The 23,574-nt window shown below is 40.4% G+C and overlaps 1 protein-coding gene and 1 long non-coding RNA gene across 3 annotated transcripts; one reads left to right on the top strand and one right to left on the bottom strand.

Moving 5' to 3' along the window:
• Positions 1-327: 327 nt before the first annotated feature.
• Positions 328-6,731, bottom strand: LOC142439419 (uncharacterized). Of its 2 annotated transcripts, none has more exons than XR_012782854.1 (2): positions 6,445-6,731; positions 328-3,565 (listed from the first exon to the last, which is right to left on the bottom strand). It is a non-coding gene; the product is annotated as an uncharacterized LOC142439419 (long non-coding RNA). The 2 variants fall into 2 exon arrangements; XR_012782855.1 differs by having other exon boundaries at positions 6,469-6,731.
• Positions 6,732-6,870: 139 nt separating this feature from the next.
• YIPF5 (Yip1 domain family member 5) lies at positions 6,871-18,618 on the top strand. Its single transcript, XM_075541762.1, has 6 exons — positions 6,871-7,027; positions 7,494-7,613; positions 12,581-12,753; positions 14,649-14,794; positions 16,376-16,557; positions 17,948-18,618. Exons 2-6 carry the CDS (start codon positions 7,504-7,506, stop codon positions 18,108-18,110), a joined length of 774 nt encoding a protein of 257 aa, XP_075397877.1. The 5' UTR covers positions 6,871-7,027; positions 7,494-7,503; the 3' UTR covers positions 18,111-18,618.
• The last annotated feature ends 4,956 nt before the right edge of the window (positions 18,619-23,574 follow it).

Genomic DNA, 23,574 nt, shown 5'->3' with positions numbered 1-23,574 from the left:
TAAAACTCTCTCTTATACAATGAGTTTCTGTGGATTTGTTTCTCTAATGTATCTAGAGTAACACACTGTAATAGTTAATTTACTAATTCACAGCATAAATAATCACATGCTAAATAAAGTAATGTATTAGAAATGGTGTCCTTTTCCACGTTCACATTTTATAAAACAATAACAATATAGCCTAGGGTTTACCACAAGGGTTCAGCACCAAAATGGATTCTTCCATTTTTCCCAACAGTTTTATTGGCCTGTAATTCACATATTATACAATAATTCAATTAGATTAAGAAGAGTTGTACAATAATCATCATAATAAATTTTAGAACATTTTCTTCATTCTTTTTTTTTAATTAAAAAAATTTTTTTAATTTTCTTCATTCTTGTACTCATCCTTATTAGTCCCTCATTTCCCCTCACCTTCCCTGGCCATGCCCCAGGAGGAACCATTAATCCAGGTACTATCTCTGTAGATTTACATATTCTGGATTTCACACAAAGGAAAACATTTAAAAACAAACAAACAACACTAACAAGAATAACAAATTAAAACCTCAATCACAAAGGGGAAAATATTTAAAACTAGAAAAAATTTAAATAGATCATAAGGCAATCTTGTGTCTTTTTATTTGCAAGTAATTTATATATCATATGATTCAGTAGTTAAATAACTCAATCATATCATGGAGAATTGTACAATCACCCCTATATTGATTATTAGCATTCCCCAGGCCCCATGGTCAAGTCACTTTTAAAATGATTAATGCAATCACAATCCATTCCAGTACTCCCTCCCTCCTCCCGTGGTAAGTAGTCACTCCACAAATCCCCCGTTACTCTGTTGCCCTTCACCACCCTGCATTTCCTATATCCCCTCGTATCCATTATTATCGTTAAGCATTCATTCCTTCTGGGCGTCACAGCTGGGAGACCCAACAGAAAACAAAATCATGCTAAGGTGGTAAACGTAAAAACATAAAAGTATACAAATGAAAATACTAATAATGTATCAGAAGGCAAAACTACCTAATAATAATAAAACAGGGAAGAAATTTCTGTCATGGAACCAGTAAGGGATATTTGCTCCCAGGACAAATTCAGGTCATGTCTGCTGGGTCAAGTTCAATCAGGTATAATCAACATTACAATGGTCTCTGCCTGACATTAAGGCTGATCACAACTCTAGCCTCAGGTTAGAGTGGATCTGCCAGTGGCTCAGTGTGACCACATAGTCTGAAGATGGCTTTGGGGCTCTCATTGTCCCCCATCATCCTCCACAAATTGGATATTCATCATTTTTGCTCTGATGTTTTTCTGCTCACTATATATGAGTTTTGTAATTGACATCTTTGGATCACATAATCTGGTATGCCTCTTCATGTAGAATTAGTTGACTCTTTGCTTACTGTGTTAGACAGCGTTCTCTAGAGAAACTAAAGCAGGACACTTAGCATGATGTATATACAGCACGAAGGAATAGAACTGCCAATTAGTCCACACATCAGTACAGAGGGCTCAGTTCAACTCACTTCTGTGAAACAGTTAACATACTGGAAGTCCTTTAACTCGCATGAGGGCGGTTGGGTCCAAGGTCAAAGAAGCAGACACCTGAGCCTTCTACAGAGCAATGCAGGCAGTCCGGCCACAGGCAGCAAGCAGCAGGGTGGGTCACCAACATTCAGCCAGATGACAGGATCCGACCATCCCCAGATCAATCGATATATACACCAGCAGTGTGGTGAAGTAGGTCTCAAAGGAACCTCAAGCTCTGACAACAGGATCCATGGGTTCGGTGTCCCAAAGGGAGTGTAGCTCACAATTTGAGGCAGAGATCTAGCTAAGGCAGCCACACATTGCTCAGATCACCAGAGAGCAAAACAGACTGGTTGAGCTTGCCGAGCCATTATCTCTTTGCCCTTCAATCAAACTGCGACCTTATTAATCCCACATGTTCTTATTAGCCAGATTGGCACAATAAACCTACCTATCACACTTACATGGCTGCTTATTTGAATACAAGCCTTTAAGACCCAGACACTGTTCTGATTGCTAGCTGGACACCATCTGCTTTCTTCACACTTTGCTGTAGCATCTTTATCTTCAATGATCATTTCATGATGGTGAGTATGTAGCAGGGCCAGGATGTAAGAACGAATTGTTCTTAAATTGGAACTAGGATTTAGTATGAGCCCCAAATCCATTCCTGGATCTATGGCATCCCCCCTTCCCCACCACCCCACCCTTTTTTAAAATTTTGCTGTAACTTGGGATCAATACATATGTCACATCCGTCCATGATTCAATTACGTCAAACCTAATTGTGGAATTCATCCACAATTATACGTTTCCAAAACATACTTTTCCTTCCTGGACTTCTTGGTATCATCTCCCTCTTAACCCCACCCTCCCAACACACACACTAAAATGTCAATGTAATACTTTTCTAGGCTGATGATAAGGTCCCCTGGTAACACAGTGGCTACTCTGTCAGCTGCTAGCAGAAGGATCAGCAGTCTGAACCCATGGGAAGATGTGATAATCCACTTCTGTAAAGTTGGCACCTTTGAGAACTTGTTGTAGGTCAACTCTATTCTAAAGGGTCATTATGAATTGGAAGACGAGTTGTTGTTTGTTTTAAAGCTAATGCTGCTTGGCAAGCTACTTAAACACTCAGTACTTAGTTTCCTCATGTGTTAAGTGAGAGTAATAGTACTTCCTCCCTATGAATGTGTAGAATTTATTCCAAGCAGCACCTGGTACATAATAATTCCTACTATGATATCTGCTACAGTTTTACAGGCTTCACTTGAACCTTTGGCCTGAGTGGCTTGGCCACTTGGCTCAGCTCCAACCCTCTGATGCTGCCTTCTACCTTATCTTCCCTCTGTTTAACATTGTTGAGATGCAAAACTTCCAATTCCATCCGTGAAATTCTTAAGGCCAAGCAAGATGTCCATCCACCGAACATTAAAAATGGATTTTTACTTAGCACTTCAGAGGACTGTTGTGATCTCCACAGTGGAAATATTGCTTTTTTAAACTTTATCTTTAAAATATGTATTTTAAAACAACTTACAGCACTTTCAAGGTCTATTAGTCTTTCTTCAAACTCATCCTGTTCCAAGTCTTGCAGTGTTGTTTAAAGACATATGTGTTTTCCAAGACAAGAATTTACTGTTCACAGAAAAATAATGGAAATCACAGAGGCAGAATTGGATAACATCTGCCACAGGGGTGAGTCAATGAGGAAACTCTATGGGACAATAATCGTGGGGAAATGTTGTTGTAACTGGAGATGGAGTCACATGATTAATCAGCAGACAATGGGACAGAGACCATCAGCTCTTGTATTGGTTGGTACCCGCATGATCAGATTTCCCTGCTGATCTTAATAGGATACTTGCCCAGCTGCCGAATATCCACCTCATCCCGAGTTTGTGAAGACTTCTGAGGAGGGAAACCATCTATACTCATATCAAAATGTTCTGCCCCAACTGCCCAGGCATGCTTACTGTAATGGAGAGGAAAAGAAAGAACTTCTCAAATAACGAAGTGCCATCTCACTGCCCTGTAAAAAAAAAAAAAAAGAGAGTGAGCTCTGTTCCTTGTGCTTCTGTTGTAAAACTACTATTATATATTAGCATCATTACCAAACTAACTGAAAAATATTATCCATGATTAAAATCCTTTTATTTCTTTTTGTTGTCATTGTTGTTACAACTCTGGTGACTGGTATCTGTTCCTGAGGTAGCATAGGATGGCTATTACTTCCCTGTTTTGTGTTCCCTCATCACTAATGTGATTTGAGGTTTTTATCCAAAGAGGTCAGCCCAATGGCTGTAACAGAGTCCAGCATAGTTACCAAGTCCGCCAAACCTAAACCAATTGCCATCAAGTCAATTTTAGCTCACAACCACTCTATATAGTTTCCTGAGGCTAGACAGACAGAATCGGCTTCTCCTGTGGAACAGCTGGTGGGTTTGAACCATGGTACTATGGTTAGCAATCCAGTGATAGTTACCTGACAGTATCACCAAGCGATATTTATCAAGTCCTCCGTTTTCTTTGATAAAATGTTCTGGAACCCATGTTAAGGTGAGGATAAAACATTGAAAATGAAGTTTCCACCAGGAAAAGCCTATCTAACTACCCATGAAATTGATCTCAAAAGCCTCGAGGAGCTTCTGCTTATGTTTCAAAGTCAAGTAAAACACATGGAAGATGTAAGGTAATTTGATTTTATTTGGTTTTATAATTGGAGAATGGGAAGTATGTGTCTCGGGGTGGTAAACCTATGAGCAAGAAAGTATGATCGTTGTTTCCTCAGAGAGAAGCACAACTTGAATAACATCCAACATGTCGTTCCTAAGTACCAACATTCAAATTGTAGAGTGATATATTTTTTTGGATAGGGGAAAAACAAACCTGGACCATGAGACTAAAATGTTTTTGAAGCATAAGATCTAAGAAGACAGGCGATTCACTATAACTTAGCTTCATGGAAAATGTAGTTTAAATAGAGTAGCCATATAAGTTTTCAAACAAATTAATTTTTATACTGAATGGGTAATATTAATAATTACATGGGGAAAGGGGCATAAATTAGGACACTAGGTCAAGCCTATGCACATCAAGATATCTGGTCAAAACCCAAACCCAACTTATTGCCATAACTTCTATTTCCAATCATAGCGGCCCTATAGGACACAGAACTGCTTTTGTGGCTTTCCAAGATTGTAACTCTTTTCCGAAGTAGAAAGCCTCCTCTTTCCCGAAGTAGAAAGCCTCCTCTTTCAGAGTGGTAACTTACTCTGCCACCTGATTCTTCCTGGTTGTGCAGATAATGCTAAAATTAGTAACTGTTAAAGTATTTGGTAAAAGGTGGCGAATTTGGCTACTTTCAGAAATTCCTTTTTGAAATAGAGTCTCGGGGAAGAGATAAAGATGTCCAGGCTGCCCAATCTCTAGCTATACTCTTGAGATTTGTGTTTTTCTTGTGTACTGTTTCTATTTTTGTTTTCAGGGGCGCTAGAGTAGATTCAATGGCAGTGAGTGTGGTAGTTTCATAATCTGGTGTCAATTTGGGACTTGAGGGGTTTAAGACTGAAGAGGTGGAGTCTAGTCTGTCAATTGGGTCATATAGCCAATGAAGCCTCTGTGTGGGCATGGGCTTCTCCTGAGAATTCTGGGAAAGCCAGTATTTTCTCCTTGGAGGCGGGGAGACACCTCTCTCTCTGCTCACGCCCTGGGAGACATTGCAGCTGACAAGATACATAGAATTAGCTTAGTGCCCTGAACTCGAGAAGCCACATGGGGCAACCCTGATGCAACCAGACCTCTGGAGTCAGAGAAGCCACATAAAGACCCCTGCCAATGCTGAGATGCTTACACCACTGGATCCAAAGACTTTCTACCAACTGGCCTGTGATCATCCTGCATTTGGCACCATTGCATGTATTTCGTGAGTCAGAAAAGGACTTTATAGATTGGTATTGGACATATGGGCTAATATCAGACTTATGGGCTTGAAATGAACTGGGTTAGGATGCTTTCTTAATGTACAACTACCCTTTATATAAAACTCTCTCTTATATACACGTCTCTATGAAGGTGTCTCTATGACTGTGTCTCTAATCTACCCAGACTAACACAGTAAGCTTGGTCATGAGTTTGATGCTCTATTTTTGTTTCAGTGTGTGTGTGTGTGTGTGTGTGTGTGTATGTGTGTGTGTTTCAAAATTCTAAGCCATGAATTTGCTATTTCAAGAAGCAGTTCCCAAATCAATGGTCTGACTTCCTTCGTGACGATCACAGTATTGTGATTTCAGAACATAAGGCAAGGGCTTGCAGTGTATGTTTTAGTACCAGGAACTCTGAAGACAGTTCTCCTTATTCATGAAAAATGCAGGATTCGGAGTTAAGGCTCTCAGTGCCTTAAGATACATATTTAAGAGAACAGTCAAAGCAATATTTTCCAAGAGGAAACAATCCAAACGTGTGACTCATCAGCTTAAACTGTCAATAGTTTCCCAGTTTTTTGTTTGTCTGTTTTTATGTTGGTGCCAACTTTCAGATTCCACAAGGCTCTTTAAGTTCTGGCCTCTGTCTATGGCTTCAGCCTCAAGTTTTATCACAAAGAACTACCCTTCTCGCGCCAGACAGGGAAATTTCATTTAAACCACCACTCCTGTTTTTTCACCCCCAGGGGATAGTTGGTAATGAGAGGAGGCGTTTTTGGTCACAACTGGACCAAAATGCCAATAGTTTTAAAAAGGGATTTAGACCTTAACACCACGTGCTGCAACATTCGCCCCAATTGTTCTTGGTTCCTAACTAACTTTCCAGGCTTCTCTAACTCCCCTCACGGGTTCGCTCAGCGCCCTTGCAGGGGCTTTCCCTTTCTTCCGAGTATTATTCCCTTTCAAAGAATGAGAGAGCGGTTAATACCGTTCGGGCAACAATTTTACACACGTGTGTATATTTGATTACGCCTCTCCCCGCCAGCCCCGTGGGTGTGCACAGCCTCTGCCTGCGTTCTTCAGAGTGGCCCAGATGCTGGAAGGCTGGCCGTGCGGTGTTGGAAGCTCGCCGACAACAGGATCGCGCTAGGGTGACTCTCCCTTTCCGTCGTGGGGCTACAGTGCCAGACGTCAGCCACGCCGGTCACCGCCCGGAGCGCCAGAAGAGCGGGCGATTCCGGCTCAGCCGCGGACGCTCCCTCAGGTCACTTCACGGGTCCCGCCCACCAATGACGAGCAACCGCTGCGCCTGCGCCGTCCCCAGCCCTCGGTGCCGGAAGCATTTCCCCTCTTCCCATTGGCCCGCCACCGAGTCAGCTGATGCCGCGCATGCTCCGTTCCAGGGTCATCGCCGGCGTCCAACTGAAGCCGGCGCCCCGGTGCCCCGGAAGTAGTCCTTTGGCCCTGTGACACGTAGCAACGGGACCGTCTCGGAGCCCAAGATTGGATTTTGTGTGTGTCTGGGACAGCCGGAGCGGGCGCCGCCGCTGCCAGCCCCGCCGCCGCCCTTGGTGAGTGTCTCAGCCTCGGGCGCGCCCTGCTCTCCGCCCGGGGCAGCACCGGTGGCCGCCGGCTCCCCGCACCACGCCCTGGGCCTTCCTCCGTGGACCCCCGCAGGCCCTCGGGTCTCTGAGCCCCGGGGCCCTGGCTCTCTTTTCAGCGCCCTGCACGCTCCTCGCCGGCCGCGGGCCCGTGAGCTGGTGGCTCAGCCCTGCGGTGAGAAATACACCGGGTTGTTGATATTTCAAGCCTCCACCGAACCATGCCCACCCCTCGCCCCCTGCCCTGAGCCCGAGAGCGACCTTTTCAGACGCCCGCCGCTCAGTGCTGCTGCCCCAAGGCCAGAAGAACAGCATCTGCTGGCTCTTAAGAGTTAAATGGGAAGCGTTGTCTGTTGTGCTTTGTGTTTTCCAAAAGTGCTAGGAAAGCTCTCAGGAGGAGTGTGGACGTAAAGTAACTCTTCGGCTTCTGTTGCAGATCCTTGGCAATGTCAGGCTTCGATAATATCAACACGGATTTCTACCAGACGAGTTACAGCATCGATGACCAATCGCAGCAGTCCTATGACTATGGTGCAAGTGGAGGACCGTATAGCAAGTAATGTTTCAACTCTGGGAGGCCATTTAGTTTCGATCGCAGTGCGCTCATGTACACAAGAGTATGCGTTGCTTCCACGGCCTGCAGATGTGAACTCAGTCTCAAGAACGGGATGTTCATGGTCTCCCTTACACTTTTGGAAAAGTTCTGGGAAACTGGTTTGACTTTGAAACTCTTGCCCTGTTTATAGCGTGGTAGCTTTTGGAAAACCTTCAGGTGTGCCGTGATGAAAAAGTAGCTCAGTGGTTCCAGTAATACTTTAGCTCACCCTTTAACGAAAACTTAGGCTCAAATAGCACGACGTAGATTGTCTTGTAAGTTTGACTTGATGATGAGTTTGTAATACTGCATATTTACCACCCCAAAATTTAGTTTTAACATCGTGCATGGCTTCCTCTGGTGCTTTCCATTCACACATTTGCCTAATTCCCTCAGAATACAAAGCAAACACGCAAAAACGTCCCTAGTGTTCAAAATTTTATCAGAAAAGGTTGAGTTATAAGAATTCCGTGTTACATCAAGCCCAAGAGGACTTCAAAAAGTTTATAGAAATTTTTCGTTATCTTTTAATGCCAGTTTTCCATGACCTTATTGCAGCTTCCATTACATGTAATAATACCAGTTGCATATTTTTTTTAGTTCTGAAATGTATTTTTTTTTAACTTTGAACTGATAATATCCTATATAAAGATGAATGATGGTAGCTGCCCAATGTGTTAGGAAACTTTCAGGTCTTTTGTAATTTATAAGAGTGTTTTTCAAAAACGTGGTCCATCTGTAAAGATCTTGTCTTGTTGTTAGATACCCTGCAGTCAATTTCAATTCACAATGACTCCACAGGACAGGGTAGAAGGTCTTGTTGCATAAGGTTTTCTAGGCCAGTGTTTGCCAGTGCACCCTCTTGGGTGTTCTGGAATGATCCAGGGGGCTGCAAAAGCAGATACCTCTACTTTATTTTTGATTGTGGGTTACTGTACAAATGTGTTGAGGTAGTTTATTGTAGCAGCCTGACTGATAAACACAAGTGGGATTAATTGAAGGGCAGAGAGATAAATGGCTCTGTGAGCCTCGCCTTTCCTGTCTCTAGCACTTTAATCATTGGACCAGTGTACAGCTGCCTTGCTTGTTCTGTGCCTCAATTTAAAGGGCACACTACCTCTGGGACGCCTAGCCTGTGGACTGTGTCGCTGTAAGTTGAGGTCCCTTTAAGACCACAGGATTGAAATTTACATCCCTTGAGCTGGGGACTGACAGTTGGTGACCTGCCTTTCTGTTTGCTGCCTGTGCTGGGATAGCCTAGCTCTCTCTCTACAGAAGACTACCTAGCAGCCCTCAAGACTTGAAGGACTGCCAGTCTCGTACAACTCTCTCATGGGAGTGAGTCTCACTGAGCTATTTTTATTGCTTTATAATTTAACTGTTCATTTCTTGTATCATATATCTATCTTTATAAATATATATATATAGAACCCTGTCTAACACATTTTGGTACCAGGAGTGGGGTAAATGTAATTGTTGTTTTTTTCCCTGCAAAGGGCTTCATAGTTGAAGCTGCAGTCAGTCTTTATAGGAACAAACTGTCAGGCCTTTCTCCTCTGGCATCACTGGGATTTCAAAGTCAACCTTTCAGTTAGTACTGATACACTTTGTGCCACGAGGGCCCCTGAAAAATTGTATCTGCCGCCCCATATTTTAGTTTCAAACCAGGGAGAGTTTGTTGGTGTAGAGTGGTTTAAGTGGATGCAGCTGGGGCAGTTGTACCCTGTCCTATAGGGTCGCTTTTAGTGGTATCAACTTGATGGCAGTTAGTATTGAATGCTTTCAGGAATTAAAAATACAATTTTATGGTGTTTTAATAATGTGGCTTTTCATTTTTGCCCTTTGAAGATGAAAGGAGGTTGTCACATGTGAAACTGTCATTTATTTACAGTATATCTCTTTGTGCTGTGAGATTTATAGATCTACATAAACAGCTCCCAAAACATGGACTGCAGACCCGAGAGGATGCTTTGAGATTTGTTAGGGGGCCCTTGAATTCAAAACTCTTTGTGTAACAAAACTAAGTCGTGTTTGATCTAATTAGTTTCGAGACCTAATTTTGCAGCTATGTAAAAGTGATGCTTGGTAAAGCAGCTGGTACCTGAATATGACAGAAGACAGTGGCATCAATTGTTCTAGTAGTCAGTGTATCCGTCACAACCATGCACTTGTCTTTGATGACATAGCTAGAATTATAGTTCTATTGAATCCCAGCCCTCTGCGCAAGCATCTTTTTGATATTATGTGTGACAAAATGCAAATCATCTGGGGAAAGTACCTGTGCAAGGAAGTTGTGAGATACAGTGGTCACTTTTACTTGAAGTAACAGCTGATAAGACAAACATTCTCCCTGTTTGCCTCATTGTCTTTCACGGAGAAGAATCCAGCCTGTTCATGCAGAGTGGAATCTCTTATGTGGGGCTTTTCTAGCTGCTTCATAAACTATAAAGTGGTTTCTTTAGTAAATTCTAGCTTTATAACATTTTGTGCTAAATCAAGAAATGTGAATTCTTGCCCTAATTCCACCATTAAAATTGTTGTGTTAAGAACTGGAGTCAGACACCCTAGTTCTGAGTCTTGCTACCACCATGGGCAGATCATTTTAAACCCAGTTTCCAGTTTTCACATATGCAGTGGGGAGGACAATCATAATGACTTCCTAGGATTGTAGTGAGCATAATCCATGAAGTATGTTTTTGAAGTTTTCGGATAGTTAATATATATTGCATATATTTTATAATTAACTTCAGTAAATTAAAAGTACATCTTCAAATGCTTAAAAGTTTATAATGTACAAATGATATTTTCTACCTTACCCTGTTTTCAGGTTCCCTCAAATTTCTTGTATATAGTCCCACAGCTGTCCTAAGCATATTACTGTATAATGAAAAACATGATGGCTGTATATAATATGCATAATTTCAAGCCTTCCTTTTGCCCCACTGAGTATTCCCTGTCAGTACACATAAAACTACTCATTTCTTTAACAGGTGTATGTTAATCTACTGTATACCTAAATCACAATACATTTATTGATTGCTATTTTTATTGTTATTGTTTCTTTTGAAATATTTCTAATAAAATAATACATCCATTAATTTAATGTTATTTGATAACCAGGAAATGTTACTGTGTCTCAGCATGTATTAAGATTAGTGGGAGTAGTCTTGAAATCACTTAGGAACCTACAAGGGCTTTCTGTTGCTGAACATTTACTGTTTCTTTGATTTATTTTAGAATCTCAAGTGTTAATGCAGGTCATTATGACTGTTAGGCTATTAAGACTAAACCTTAAGACTTTCTTGGCTTTCAATTTTGAGTAGTATTTCCTTCTGTGCTTACTACTATGTAGTATTTAAATTCATCCACTCTGTTTGGATACACCATATTTCTGTAGAACATGGTGAAACAGGAATTTTAAAGATAAGGCTTTCATACTATTTTGTTCTTACTTGCATTGACATTATTTACGTAACCATGGTGGTAAAGCTTTCCTTCTAAAATATAGGCTTTATGAAAAATTTGCTCAGATGAGACAGTAGGTGTACACTACATTAAGAAATTAAAGCATTATGTAAATACATGTACAAAGTTAAGTCAAAAAGAATGGCTGCAAAATCATAGAAAGCTTTATTAAGCACAAATATCAAAATGTGAAGCCGTTGTTTCTCTACATATCGTCCGTCTAGATTTACATACCTCTGACAGCAGTATTTCCATTCCCATTCCCCAGGGAGTTCTGTCCTCTTTCCTTTACACCACATCCAATTGCCAGATTGGGCATCCTCAAGGGAATTCCTTTGACTTACTGTACTCCGGGTTTGCAAATTAGAACAGTCTGGAAGTGCAAGAGCAGAGCTGCAGGGTGGGTGTGGTTAGGATTCTCAATGACATTCTTGTCGGACAACTTTTGCTGCCTTAATAAAAACAGGTGCATTTTTGTGATGGAACAAAAGTCCTCAGCACAATTTTCCTGACCTTTGTTTTCCCAAAAATGCAATTTGCAGCTTTCTTACAACTTCATTATAAGCCCCTGTGATTGTCCTATATCCTTTGAATAAATTTATCAAGAGTATCCCATAGGAGCCTTCACCAAACAGCCCCTATAGCCTTCTGTACTGCTCTTTCTGATTTAATTTAACAGGCTCACAGATCGCCTCAGAAGCCACTGCTTTGATTGGGGGCTGCTATCTCTGTTGTGTTGGTAAATGCAAGCTTTGTCCTGCTTATGATTTGGTTCATAAAATCATCCTTATTAGCTCTGATTTTGCGTATAATCCTGCTGGAAAACATAAGCTATTTGAGCTACCTGGTCTTTACATAATGCTTTGGGTACCTGTGCGAACACCTTGCCGAGGCCAGGAACTTCTCTTAAAATTAAAATGCCAAGCCATGTGAAATCCCAGCAGTTTTGTCAGTAGTATTTATGCAGTCTTCAGCCAGCTTTTGGACATCAGCTAGAGTTTCTTTGTTCATTGAGCGGTGTAACATGCTGTACCAAGTCAAGTACCCAAAGAATAATGGAAACATAATGTGTACTACAAAGGCTGTTCTAAGCGGTCCTGGTTTTTGTTTTATAGCTTAGTATGCATACATTATGTATTCTAATTAAGGAAGAACAATGACAAAGTTCTTAAGTCTTCACTTGTTGACTCCTTATGTGTTCTCATTTAGTAGTTTGTAAGTGCTATGTAAATGTGTTGATTTAATTGGGCAAGTTCTCTGTATAACCAGGCAGCATTTTACTGTAGATAATTAGCTTGATTTTAGTAATCACTTAAAGTTCCACTTTAGAAACTGACAATGCCTTTTCTAGGGTGGCATGACTGATAGTCCCTAGCTGCCCAAAGGAAGATCTTGTAAATTAAGGAATTTATGCTGTTAGAGGGCAAGGTAACTTCTGGTCAATGTAACTTCTTGATTTACAGACAGTATGGTGGCTATGACTACGCGCAGCACGGCCAGTTTGTCCCCCCTGAGATGATCCAGCCACAGCAGCCATATACTGGGCAGATTTTCCAGCCAGCTCAGACATACACCCCAGCCACACCTCAGTCATTCTATGGAAGCAGCTTTGAAGATGAGCCGCCTTTATTAGAAGGTAGAATTGGTTTCCATTCCATGCATTATTCTGTAACATCTAGATTAAAGACTTGTGGTGTGGTAAGTTAAGCATCAGTATACTAGCCAGGAGATGGGCAGATTGAAACCGACCACCACTCCATGGGAGAAAGTTTACTTCTGTAAAGATTTACGTCTTCAGAAACCATAGCAAGCAATCTTAGTTCACAGTGGTGACTCCTTGGTCTGCTAACCCCAAGCTCAGCAGCTCCGAACCACCAGCCACTCTGTGGGGAAAAGATGAGGCTTTTTACTCCCTTAACTCTACCCTGTTCTATAGGAAGATCATTAGGAGTCAGAATCCACACGAGGGCATTGAGTTTAGTTTGGTTTTTCTAAATATAATGGAATTTACCCCAGGGCTCTAGATTTGGTATCTAAAACAAATCCTAATTTGGAGAAGTCGACCTTCCTTTAAAAGAGTAATCATGTAGAAAAGTTTTCTGAGTGACCTATTTTGAGCAATGTATGTGAAACCACATAGGATAGGATCAGATTTTTTTTCCTTTTTCTTTTCTTTTTTTAATTTAATTTTTAAAATCATTTTATTAGGGGCTCATGCAACTCTTATCACAATCCATTCATACATCAATTGTGTAAAGCACATTTGTACATTCATTGCCCAAATCATTCTCAAAACTTTTGTTCTCCACTTAAGCCCCTGGCATTAGGTCCTCATTTTTCCCCACCTTCCCTTCTCCCCCTCCCTCATGAACCCTTGATAATTTATAAATTATTATTTTGTCATATCTTACACTATCCAACGTCTCCCCTCACCCACTTTTCTGTTGTCTGTCCCCCAGGGAGGAGGTTATATGTAGATCTTTGTAATCCATTCCCCCTTTCCAACCCACTCGCCCTCTACCCTCCCGGTATCACCACTCGTACCACTGGTCCTAAAGGGATCATCCGCACTTGGATTCTCTGTGTTTCCAGTTCCTATCTGTACCAGTGTACATCCTCTGGTCTAGCCAGATTTGTAAGGTAGAAGTGGGATCATGATAGTGGAGTGGAGAGAAAGCATTTAGGAACTAGAGGAGAGTTATAAGGTTCATCGTTGCTACACTGCACCCTGCCTGGCTCGTCTCCTCTCCGAGACCCTTCCGTAAGGCGATGTCCAGTGGCCTACAAATGGACTTTGGGTCTCAACTCCGCACTCAAACCTGGAGCCATTAAGTCTATTTGACTCATTGCAAATGGGGCAGAGTAAAACTCCCCCATGAGGTTTCTAACACAGTACATCTTTGGAAAAGCAGACTACTGCATCTCTCCTACAGAGCTAGCCAGTGGGTGGGTTTGAGTTCCTGACATTTTGGTTAGCAGCCAAGTGCTAACCACTGTGCTGCCAGGGCTTCTTAGATTAGGGCTTTTATAAAATTACAATATAGGATGCCAATATAATTACATGGAAATAAGCTTGCAGAACTAGGGACATTATTGAAAATTATAGTTTTCAAAATTTATTCCAACACACTTGAAAAATCTAAAATGAAGTACTGTGGGGAAAATAATTTTGTTCTGATTGCCTTTGACAAGTCCAATGAGCTCTGTGGGTGTTGCCTTAAAACATTGCGTGCATGTCCATGGAGACATAATGTGGGTGCATTTTCAGAGGGCGGTCGGGTGCTCCTGACGCTAGAGTTTGTTACAGAGGCAGAACGCTCATCACACCTTTGCCCTCTACTAAACTAGAGACTGGGTTTTTGTAGGATGTACATCACAAGCATAACTAACATTGAGGGACCTAATAAAATAATGTAGTATTGCGTCACCTATTTCTAGTGCTCTTTCACTTCTTGAACCTTATGTGGGTTCTAGGAAATCAAAGGCATGCTACAAATCCTAATGACTTGCCATATTTTTATTTTCTCTCAGAGTTAGGTATCAATTTTGACCACATCTGGCAAAAGACACTCACAGTGCTGCATCCATTAAAGGTAGCTGACGGCAGCATCATGAATGAGACCGATCTGGCCGGACCAATGGTTTTTTGCCTTGCCTTTGGAGCTACTTTGTTATTGGTAAGACTGTAGTTTCAAGTTTCAGTATAAAAATAAAGAAGAGAGTATTAGTTTTCATCAAAATTCATTTTGAGAATAAGTATCAAAAGTCTTTAATGCGTTTTGAATAGTATTTAGTTGCTTGGATTTGTTGTTAGTGTGTGTGTTTTAATCTAGACCCTGGGATTGTATTTTCTTATAGTGGTTATTTTATATATTTTAATAAATAAAACATTGGAGGACAACAGAATTTATTTCCTCTCCCGAGAATCATAAATCATATCATCAAATGATAGAACTTTGTTTCTTAGTTATAAAGATAGCTGTTAATTTATTTTATTTTATCTTATATATCAGAAATCCAGAAGATGAGTACCATAGTGTATAGAAGATGAGATATTTTTAGTTAGAAAAGCTGGATTTGAGCTCAGTTCACTTGTGTTTGAATAAGCCATTTAAATCGTCCAGCCCCACTGTGATAGATAGTAATCCTGTGCTGCCTACCTAGCAGGATGGTTTTGGCGATAGAACATGGAGGGCTTCGTAAGCACTTCAGATCTCCGGAGTCAGACTTGCCTTGATGGCAGCGAGTTGAATTGTTTCAGGTGTGAGGCTTTATGAGGATTATGGCACATTCATCAGTGACTCAGCTGAACTTTTAACAACTTGGTACTCATGATCACATACCTGCAAATAAAACCTTGAGTTTTAAAAATTCCCCAAATTTTCTCACTTGGCATTATCTATAGAAGCCTTCTTGCCATTGAGGTTTGTGTGGCTAAAAGAAAATGTGACCCAAAAGGAATTTTGTGGAGGTTTTTCTGTTTTGGAACATGGCTTGAGTAAACTCTTTGTCCGTATCTTGACTAAGTAAGCTGGTTCCAACATCTGTGCTGTCCTTGCTCCTCACACGAGCAAAGGCAGTGTCTTCTTTTCCGGGTTGAGGTCTGTGTGAATCAACCAACACAGAATGCAAATCAAAACTCTCTTCCATTGTGTCCTTCCAGTCTGCTTGCTAATCTGTTTTTTGTGTGTGTCCACAAAACTGGGTTCCAGCTTATCCAGACTGATTTTCTCCTCGCTCCTCTATCACGCCATAAAGCAAATGACAAAATTATTTCTGTGTTTAGTGAGGTGATGCCTCCATCTACGACGGAGAACAGTTTGCCTTGGGATGTTTGGGGTATTAGGTTCTTGAAGTTCTTCCACTAACTGTGCTCCATTTACTCGGAATGACTATCTTGTCTCTAGAATTTTTGCTTGGAATCAGTGTTCTTCTAGTGATCAGCTACTCTAGGGGGTTTTACCATGATTTTACTTCTTTATTCAATTTTATACCACATTCAAATGCTAGCTGGGAAATTGAAAATTAAGTATCTGCATATTCAAAGGGGATATTTTAGTCTTCTGAAGAAGACGGTGTAAGCCAATTGTTCAGCCTTTTACTTTATTACATAAAGAAGATAGATAGATACCTCTGTAGGGATCCTGGTCTTAGATAGGTTCTCACTAATTATTTTCTGCATGTTTCCTTGTAAGTGAATTACATCCCAAAATAAAAGCGATTTATCGTTTAACCTGTATTCCTTTCTTTCCCTATAGGCTGGCAAGATCCAGTTTGGCTATGTGTATGGGATCAGTGCAATTGGATGCTTAGGAATGTTCTGTTTGTTAAATCTAATGAGTATGACAGGTGTTTCATTTGGGTGTGTGGCAAGTGTCCTTGGATATTGCCTTCTTCCCATGATCCTACTTTCCAGCTTTGCAGTAATATTTTCTCTGCAGTAAGTATTATCTGTATTTGGGGGATTGATTAGCCAGTGCTATATAATATGATTCACTTTGCACCCTCAGTTGAGGAATAAATCACTGATTGAAAATATGTCACAAAGTACCTGTCGTGAGTGAGAACTATGCGAGATTCTTTTAGATAATGTACAATGAAAATGAGGATAAATCTAAAGATACTTTATGTCTTTGCTGTTTTTACCTGTGATAGAAGTATGTGTGTTATACCTATAAAATACTTACCCCTCAATAGGTTTTGACTAACTGGTTTAGTCATTGGGCAAAAGGTACATGTATGAATAACAGTTTCTCTACGTGGCAGCTTTTTAACTGATGAAACTGAAATTGAGCCTTCTTATGCAGGAGCTGTAATCTGCCAACCACATTGACAGATGTAAGCAGCCTTAATTATGTGTAATTTGGAAATAATTTGGGTCTGATGAAAAAGAAGCGTGTTACAGTTTTCATAGAGTTCATCCTCATGCCAACTGTACAGATCATTCTCTTTAACAGTTCAAGCTCTGCCCAGTGTCTGCTTACACAAGTTGCAAGCAGGTTGTGGTGTATTTGAACAACAACAAAATCCTTACTGATTGCCGTCAAGTACATTCCAACTCATAGAGAATTTCCAGCTTCCAGAGAAAAGCGCACCGTAACTCTGGTTCTGATACTAGAAATATCAGAAGGGGATTGCTTTTTCGAGATTGCTGTTTTGGATTAAAATGGTTTACAATTTCAGCTCACAAGCTTCAGAGGGGATTTCTAAGTTTGTGGGAAAATTGAATTAAAAGATAGTAGAATTTTCCCATGAACATTCTGAAGCCTCTTCGTACTACCCCACGAACTAATTTGTTAAGAATTTTGGTAGTTTTATAATTGAATCTACAGGGAAACTATTTTCTACTAAATCCGTGTTTGTGAGCAGGGTGCGACTTTGCTCCTAGGGAGATGTGGTAGTATGTGTGCATCTCGTTGTAGATGCTGCAGCTGCAGGGAGCAATGGTCCTGCACTGGGTGGAGGCCAGGGACGATGGTAACCACCCCAACTGGCCCAGCACAGCCTCACAATAAACAATTATCCAGGCCAAATGTCAGTGGTGTCGACGTTCGTTGAGAAACCCTCAGTCCTAGAAGTGAAATGAGACTATGTGAAAGTTTTTGTTACACGATATGATTCTATATCATTGAGTTTACTCTGGGTACATTTTTTAAAAAGACAAATACCCTGATTATTCCTGCAGATGTCCAAAAGTTGATTTTAAGTTGTTTTTCTTTTGAAATCATAGGGTTCGTATGTTCATATAACGTGGGGTTATACAGTCATCACTGTGTAACTAATCTTTTCTATTGCTCTTTTTGTCCCCATGTTTTCTTTGTTGGTTACAGAGGGATGGTCGGAGTCATTCTCACTGCTGGAATTATTGGTTGGTGTAGTTTCTCTGCTTCCAAAATCTTCATTTCTGCACTAGCCATGGAAGGACAACAACTTCTCGTAGCCTATCCTTGTGCTTTGTTATATGGGGTCTTTGCCCTAATCTCCGTCTTTTGAACTGAATTTATCTCGGATATGGACGTCATTGGGACAAACACACAAAAAGGACTTGGAACCCCTTAACTTGGACCAACAAACTGCAACAGCACTATTCTCATGCAGATTTAACATTTGACCATTGGAACAATGGAAGTAAACGTGCATCATTTGTTCATTTTTATAGAACTTTTGAATATTTTATTGGATTTACCTTTAGTGTGACTATCTTTATGTGTTCTTGCATATACAAATAAAAAGTGCTATTTCCTTCATGTTCCTGAAAACTTCAGAGAAACAGCTTTTTTGCTCTCTAAAATTATATTATGGTGTTTTTGATATATTTTTTATCAACTGTGGGAAGCTGGTGATTTTTGTTTAAAACAACCCAGGAGACACAAGATTCACTGCAGAATTTTGTCTAAAGAATTAGAAAAGAAAATTTGCATGTGCACTCAAGCCAGGTACACACACACACACACACACACACACACACACACACACACGAGATCCCAGTTTCATTAGTTTGTACTTAAAAATCTGACATTCTTTGAAATTATCTCATGAAATGTCAGCTAAAATTCTGAGATGTAAGAGGTTTACAGTCTAATTTTAGACATGAAATGTGAATGCCTGTTTAGATATTAGTGTTAACTAAATTATAGCAACCTGTAATTAGGTCGCCACATTCCCCGGGTAAAAGAAAATGACGAACATTTTTTGAGAAGAATATTTAAAATGTCGCAATTGTCAGTATTGCATTTATCACTGTAAAGGGCATTGGATGCTTATTAAATTTTTCCCAAATAATTTTAACTATTGTTGAGTTTACTTTTGCTAAACTACAGTTCTCTGTGTCTTTATCTGGAGACTGCTTTTGGCTTGTATTCCCAATTTCTCCTAAGCTTTAACAGTAGATTCTGCTATAGAATTAAAGAAGGAAATTAAATGAAAAGTAATTTCATTTGAGTTGAAATGTTATTTCCTTATAGTAAATTTATTTTGATTTATACTGTTACGCTCTCAGGCCAGAGAATCTATAGGTGGGATATACTTGGTGTTGCTTATTGATTATTGGCTTTTTCTCGAAAAAGACACCGATTTTGGACGAAGCTCAGTTATAGTTCTAAGGCTGCCTTTTTTTAAAAAAGAGACTAATATAGTCAACTGAATAAAATCTGCTACCTGATCTATTATTGATTTTTATTAAGCCTGGTTTCAAGCAAAAAAGGATGGGGAGTTATAAAAACATATAAAGAGTTTTAATTTTTTTATTCCCGCATACATCTTTTTCTGACAAATTAAGTTTTTTGGTAACCCTATGTTGAGCACATGTACCTGACCTGTACCATGTTTCCTACAGTGTGTGCTCTTTTCCTATCTCTGGGTCACATCTTGGGACTGCTCACAATATTTCAAACGTTTTGATAATGCTACACACCTAATAGACTACCGTATAGTGTAAATATAACATATTCGTCTAGAAACCAACAACTCTGTGATTTGTTTTACTGCAATTAATCTCTTTCTTGGTGGTACTCTGGACTCAAACTGATAATGTCTTTGAGGCATGCCCATATGTTACATCTTTTTAAATGAATTTTACCAATATAGCCATAATTCCTGTTAAGGCAATTGTAATCACCTTCAAATGAACAAAGCATATTATGTTTTGGGAAATAAATCGTCCTATTGATTAGCTTGAAATTAATATAACGTCAGCCTAATTACCCCACATAGGTAAAATTTTATTTTTCTCCCTTGACTCCAAAAATTTTTTTAAAATTCGAATCATGATTGTGGAAATCATTGTAGTTTGTCTTTTATCTAAGCTCAGAATAAGCTTGAAACTATATTTAACTACTACTATACTAAAACAGCTATGCAGTATATGTGTGTTTGGTTCCAAGTATATTTTTAGTAACATGAAAAATCCTATGTAGTTAAAACTACCTTTATAAAAATCCCTGACATCACCAATAAAATACTGCATCATATTTATGTATACATCAAAGACTGTTATACGGTTTCTCAAATAGTCCCACATTGCAATTTTTTTTTCTCTCGTATAGGAATAGGATTTTGTTTATTCAGTTAAGAACCAGTTGGAGTAGCTACTTGCCTTTAAGGCTCATTTCATACCAAAATATACCCAACTCAGTTATTCAGAATACACAGCTACTATATTGAAGGTAGTAGAATCCTTTAAAAAAACAAACATGGAGTTAACTTTAAACACTAGAAAGGCTCAGGATCATTAGATACTTAACCATTGGTTGCCACTTGGTGATGGAAACTCACTGTGGGACCACGGACTGACATGCTACTTCTCAGTTCAGGTCCTATCAGCACTCAGTGGAGTGGCTGTTTAATAATAGGAGTGTCTTTCCTCCTATTAGGACATTACTGAGGATTTGCAGTTACTTTTTCATATTGGTGTAAATGTGGTGGGGCCATATCTTAACCTCCTCTGGCTTCCCTGTTGCCATGAGTCAGGGCTCAGACATGCCTCCACACTCCATCCTTATTCTGACACCACCCATTCATCCTGTGGTACTCTGAGTCTCTGCTGGGTTTGACAGTTCATGAAATGGTCACATGGAACTCTGTGCACAACTCTGGGGGTTATCAGGGAAGCCACCGTCTCAGAAGCTCACGGGGGCAGTTCTACCCTGTCCTGTAGGGTCTCTGAGTCTGCATCCACTCATTGGCAGTGGGTTGTTTTTCATTAGGGAAGTTAATGAGTTACTGCAAGTCAGAATCACTCATCAATGAAGAGTCACTAAGTCTAAAGCAACACGTTTCCTTAGCCAGCAGCCAAGTCTATCCAGTCCTCAGCTTATAAATTGTGTAATCCCTTGGGCTCTCCTCCAGGAACCAGGAAGTGGCCTATTGCTCTCTCTCACAGTCCCATAGCCTCGTGGTGAAAGTCTCCTCGCTCCATCTCTTAGTCCAGTGGTTCTCAACCTTCCTAATGCTGTGACCCTTTCTCATAGTTCCTCATGTGTGGTGACTCCCCCAGCCATAAAATTACTATCGTTGCTACTTCACAACAGTAATTTTGCTAATGTTATGAATTGGGTGACCCCTGTGAAAGGGTCATTTGACCCCCAAAGGAGTCATGACCCCCAGGTTGGGAACCGCTGCCTTAGATTCTCTCATCGTCTGGAACTTGTGGTGTCCACTTCCAGTGCTTCCGACAAAACTGGGAAGAGCTCTTAGGCTAGCTCTTCAAGCGAGGACTGCGATGGATGGGTGGTTTTGTCTTTAGCCAGCATCACCCCCAAGGAAAATGAAGGACGATGCCTTAATTCACATCCTCCAATAGTCTAAAGGTGCTCCAAAGGCAGCACAGGATGTGACTTGGTCCATGTCCTCTGCTAAGGTCCACACTTCACACACACAGTCCCTTTATCTTGGCCATTACTGTAGCAGAGAACTCACTCCAAAATGGAATTAGAGCCATAGGCACAGATTCCAGAATCACAGTTCATCAAACAAAGAATGATGGCTAGAAAGGTCATTAATTGACTACCTTTTACATAATTCTCTGCCACCAGTTGATGTTGACTCAGCAACCCTATAAGGACAGAGTAAAATCACCCTTTGAATTTTTGAAACTAGCTGTATATGTGAGCAGAAGACCTTTCTCCTGCAGATCTGTTGGTTTGTGTGTTGCATTTTATTTATTTATTTATTTATTTTAATCATTTTATTGGGGGCTTGTACAACTCTCACAATCGATCCATCCATCAATTGTGTCGAGCACATTTGTACATTTGTTGCCATCATCATTTTTAAAACACTTACTTTCCGCTTGAGCCCTTGGTATCTACTTCTCATTTTTCCCCTCCCTCCCTGCTTTACCCTCCCTCATGAACCCTTGATAATTTATAAGTTATTATTTTTAAACGCTGATCGTAGCCCAGTATGTCACCTCTATGTCAACAGGGCTGGTGCATATTTAAGAACTTTGTTGTCTTGGGTTCACAAGGAGCCTGGGTGGCGCAGTGGCTAGGTGTTAGGCTGCATTCTTCAGGGTCAGCTGTTTGAAACCACCAGCCCCTCTGAGTGAGAAAGATGGAGCTTTCTACCTTAAACAATTACAGTCTAGGAAACTTAAAGGAGACAATTCTATGCTGCCCCATGGGATCAATTGAGTCTCATTGTTTTGATGGCAGTGAGTTTGATTGGGCCTTTATTGAATTCACAACCAACACTCATGGAAACAGCAGTCAAGAGAGCCAAAGATAAGCTGCATTAGGTAAATCTGCACAGTACCTCTTTATAGTGTTCAAAAGCAACGATGTTACTTTGAGGACCAAGGTGCATCTGGCCCAAGCCGTGATAGTTTCAATTGCCCCGTATGCACTTGAAAGTTGGACATTGAATACAGAAGACTGAAGAAGAATCTGCATTTGTATTGTGCTGGGGAAGAATATTGAAAGAACCATGGACTGCTAAGAGGACCAACTGATCTAGCTTGGAAGAAGTAAGGCCAGAGTTCTCCTTAGAAGCGAGGATAATAAGACTGGCTTACATACTTTGGACATGTTAAGAGAGACCAGTCCTGGCGCAGGACATCATGCTTCGTAAAGTGGCGAGGCAACAAAAAGGAAGGATTAACCCATGGCTGCAACAATGGGCGCGAACATTGGATAGTGAGGATGGCCCAGGTCAGTACAGTTTCATTCGTGGATCGGAACTGACTCAATGGCATCTAACAACTACGTGTTTACCAAGGGTTATTGTCAAGAGCTAAGTAACTAGGTTTGCGGGAAAAGGCATTCTTTTCTCCAGATACGTGGGTAATAAAAAGACACGGACTCTTGTAGATCTTAAAATATTGACTCCTCTGAAACTGGCCATGCAGTCAGATAATTTTTAAAACGTATGCGTGGATAGGATGTGTGGTAGAGTTTTAAGTACTGTACATTTGGCATTGTGCAAGCACTTAAATAATTTTTAAACTTTATAGGCTTTACTCAATTTACATGTGCTCCCAAGCTAATTAAGGACCACCCTGTCCTCCGGGAAACAAAGGAAAACAGTACCTTGGAGCTCCTTTTGACTTACAGTGATTTTCTATGGCATTCCAGAGAGTGTAAAAATTTTTCTCAAAATCATTTTATGGGGAGTTAATACAGATATCATTCCATAGTTCAATTACATCAAGCAGTATTGTAACCCAGTTTCAACGCGTTCTTTGCCTTCAGAATGTAACAGAGAAACGCATCTTTCTCCCATGAAGCCACTAGTGGCGTGAGTAGTTTGTACATAAATTTGAATAATACATGTACTAACTGCATTTCTTTGGATGCATATAGATATTATCTATTACAGACAGTACAAAGTTCCTACTCTAGTTAATGACCTTTGAATTATTTATTTTGATAATGATGATAAATGCAACATGTGTCTGGAATTTGTTATTCCAGCATAGTAAACTATCAAGTCTGATTCAAAATGTCCAATATCAGTCCAT

The sequence above is a fragment of the Tenrec ecaudatus genome, chromosome 2, assembly GCF_050624435.1.
Source record: "Tenrec ecaudatus isolate mTenEca1 chromosome 2, mTenEca1.hap1, whole genome shotgun sequence".
NCBI classification, from domain to species: domain Eukaryota; kingdom Metazoa; phylum Chordata; class Mammalia; order Afrosoricida; family Tenrecidae; genus Tenrec; species Tenrec ecaudatus.
Note: the sequence above shows the minus strand (reverse complement) of the source record. Positions and strands in the feature narration are given on the sequence as shown.

Coding starts and splice junctions, on each gene's coding strand:
- YIPF5 (XM_075541762.1), top strand. CDS start 7,504: ATGTCAGGCTTCGATAATATCAACACGGATTTCTACCAGACGAGTTAC. Junction 7,614..12,580: donor AGTGGAGGACCGTATAGCAA/GTAATGTTTCAA, acceptor CTTGATTTACAG/ACAGTATGGTGGCTATGACT. Junction 12,754..14,648: donor TGAGCCGCCTTTATTAGAAG/GTAGAATTGGTT, acceptor ATTTTCTCTCAG/AGTTAGGTATCAATTTTGAC.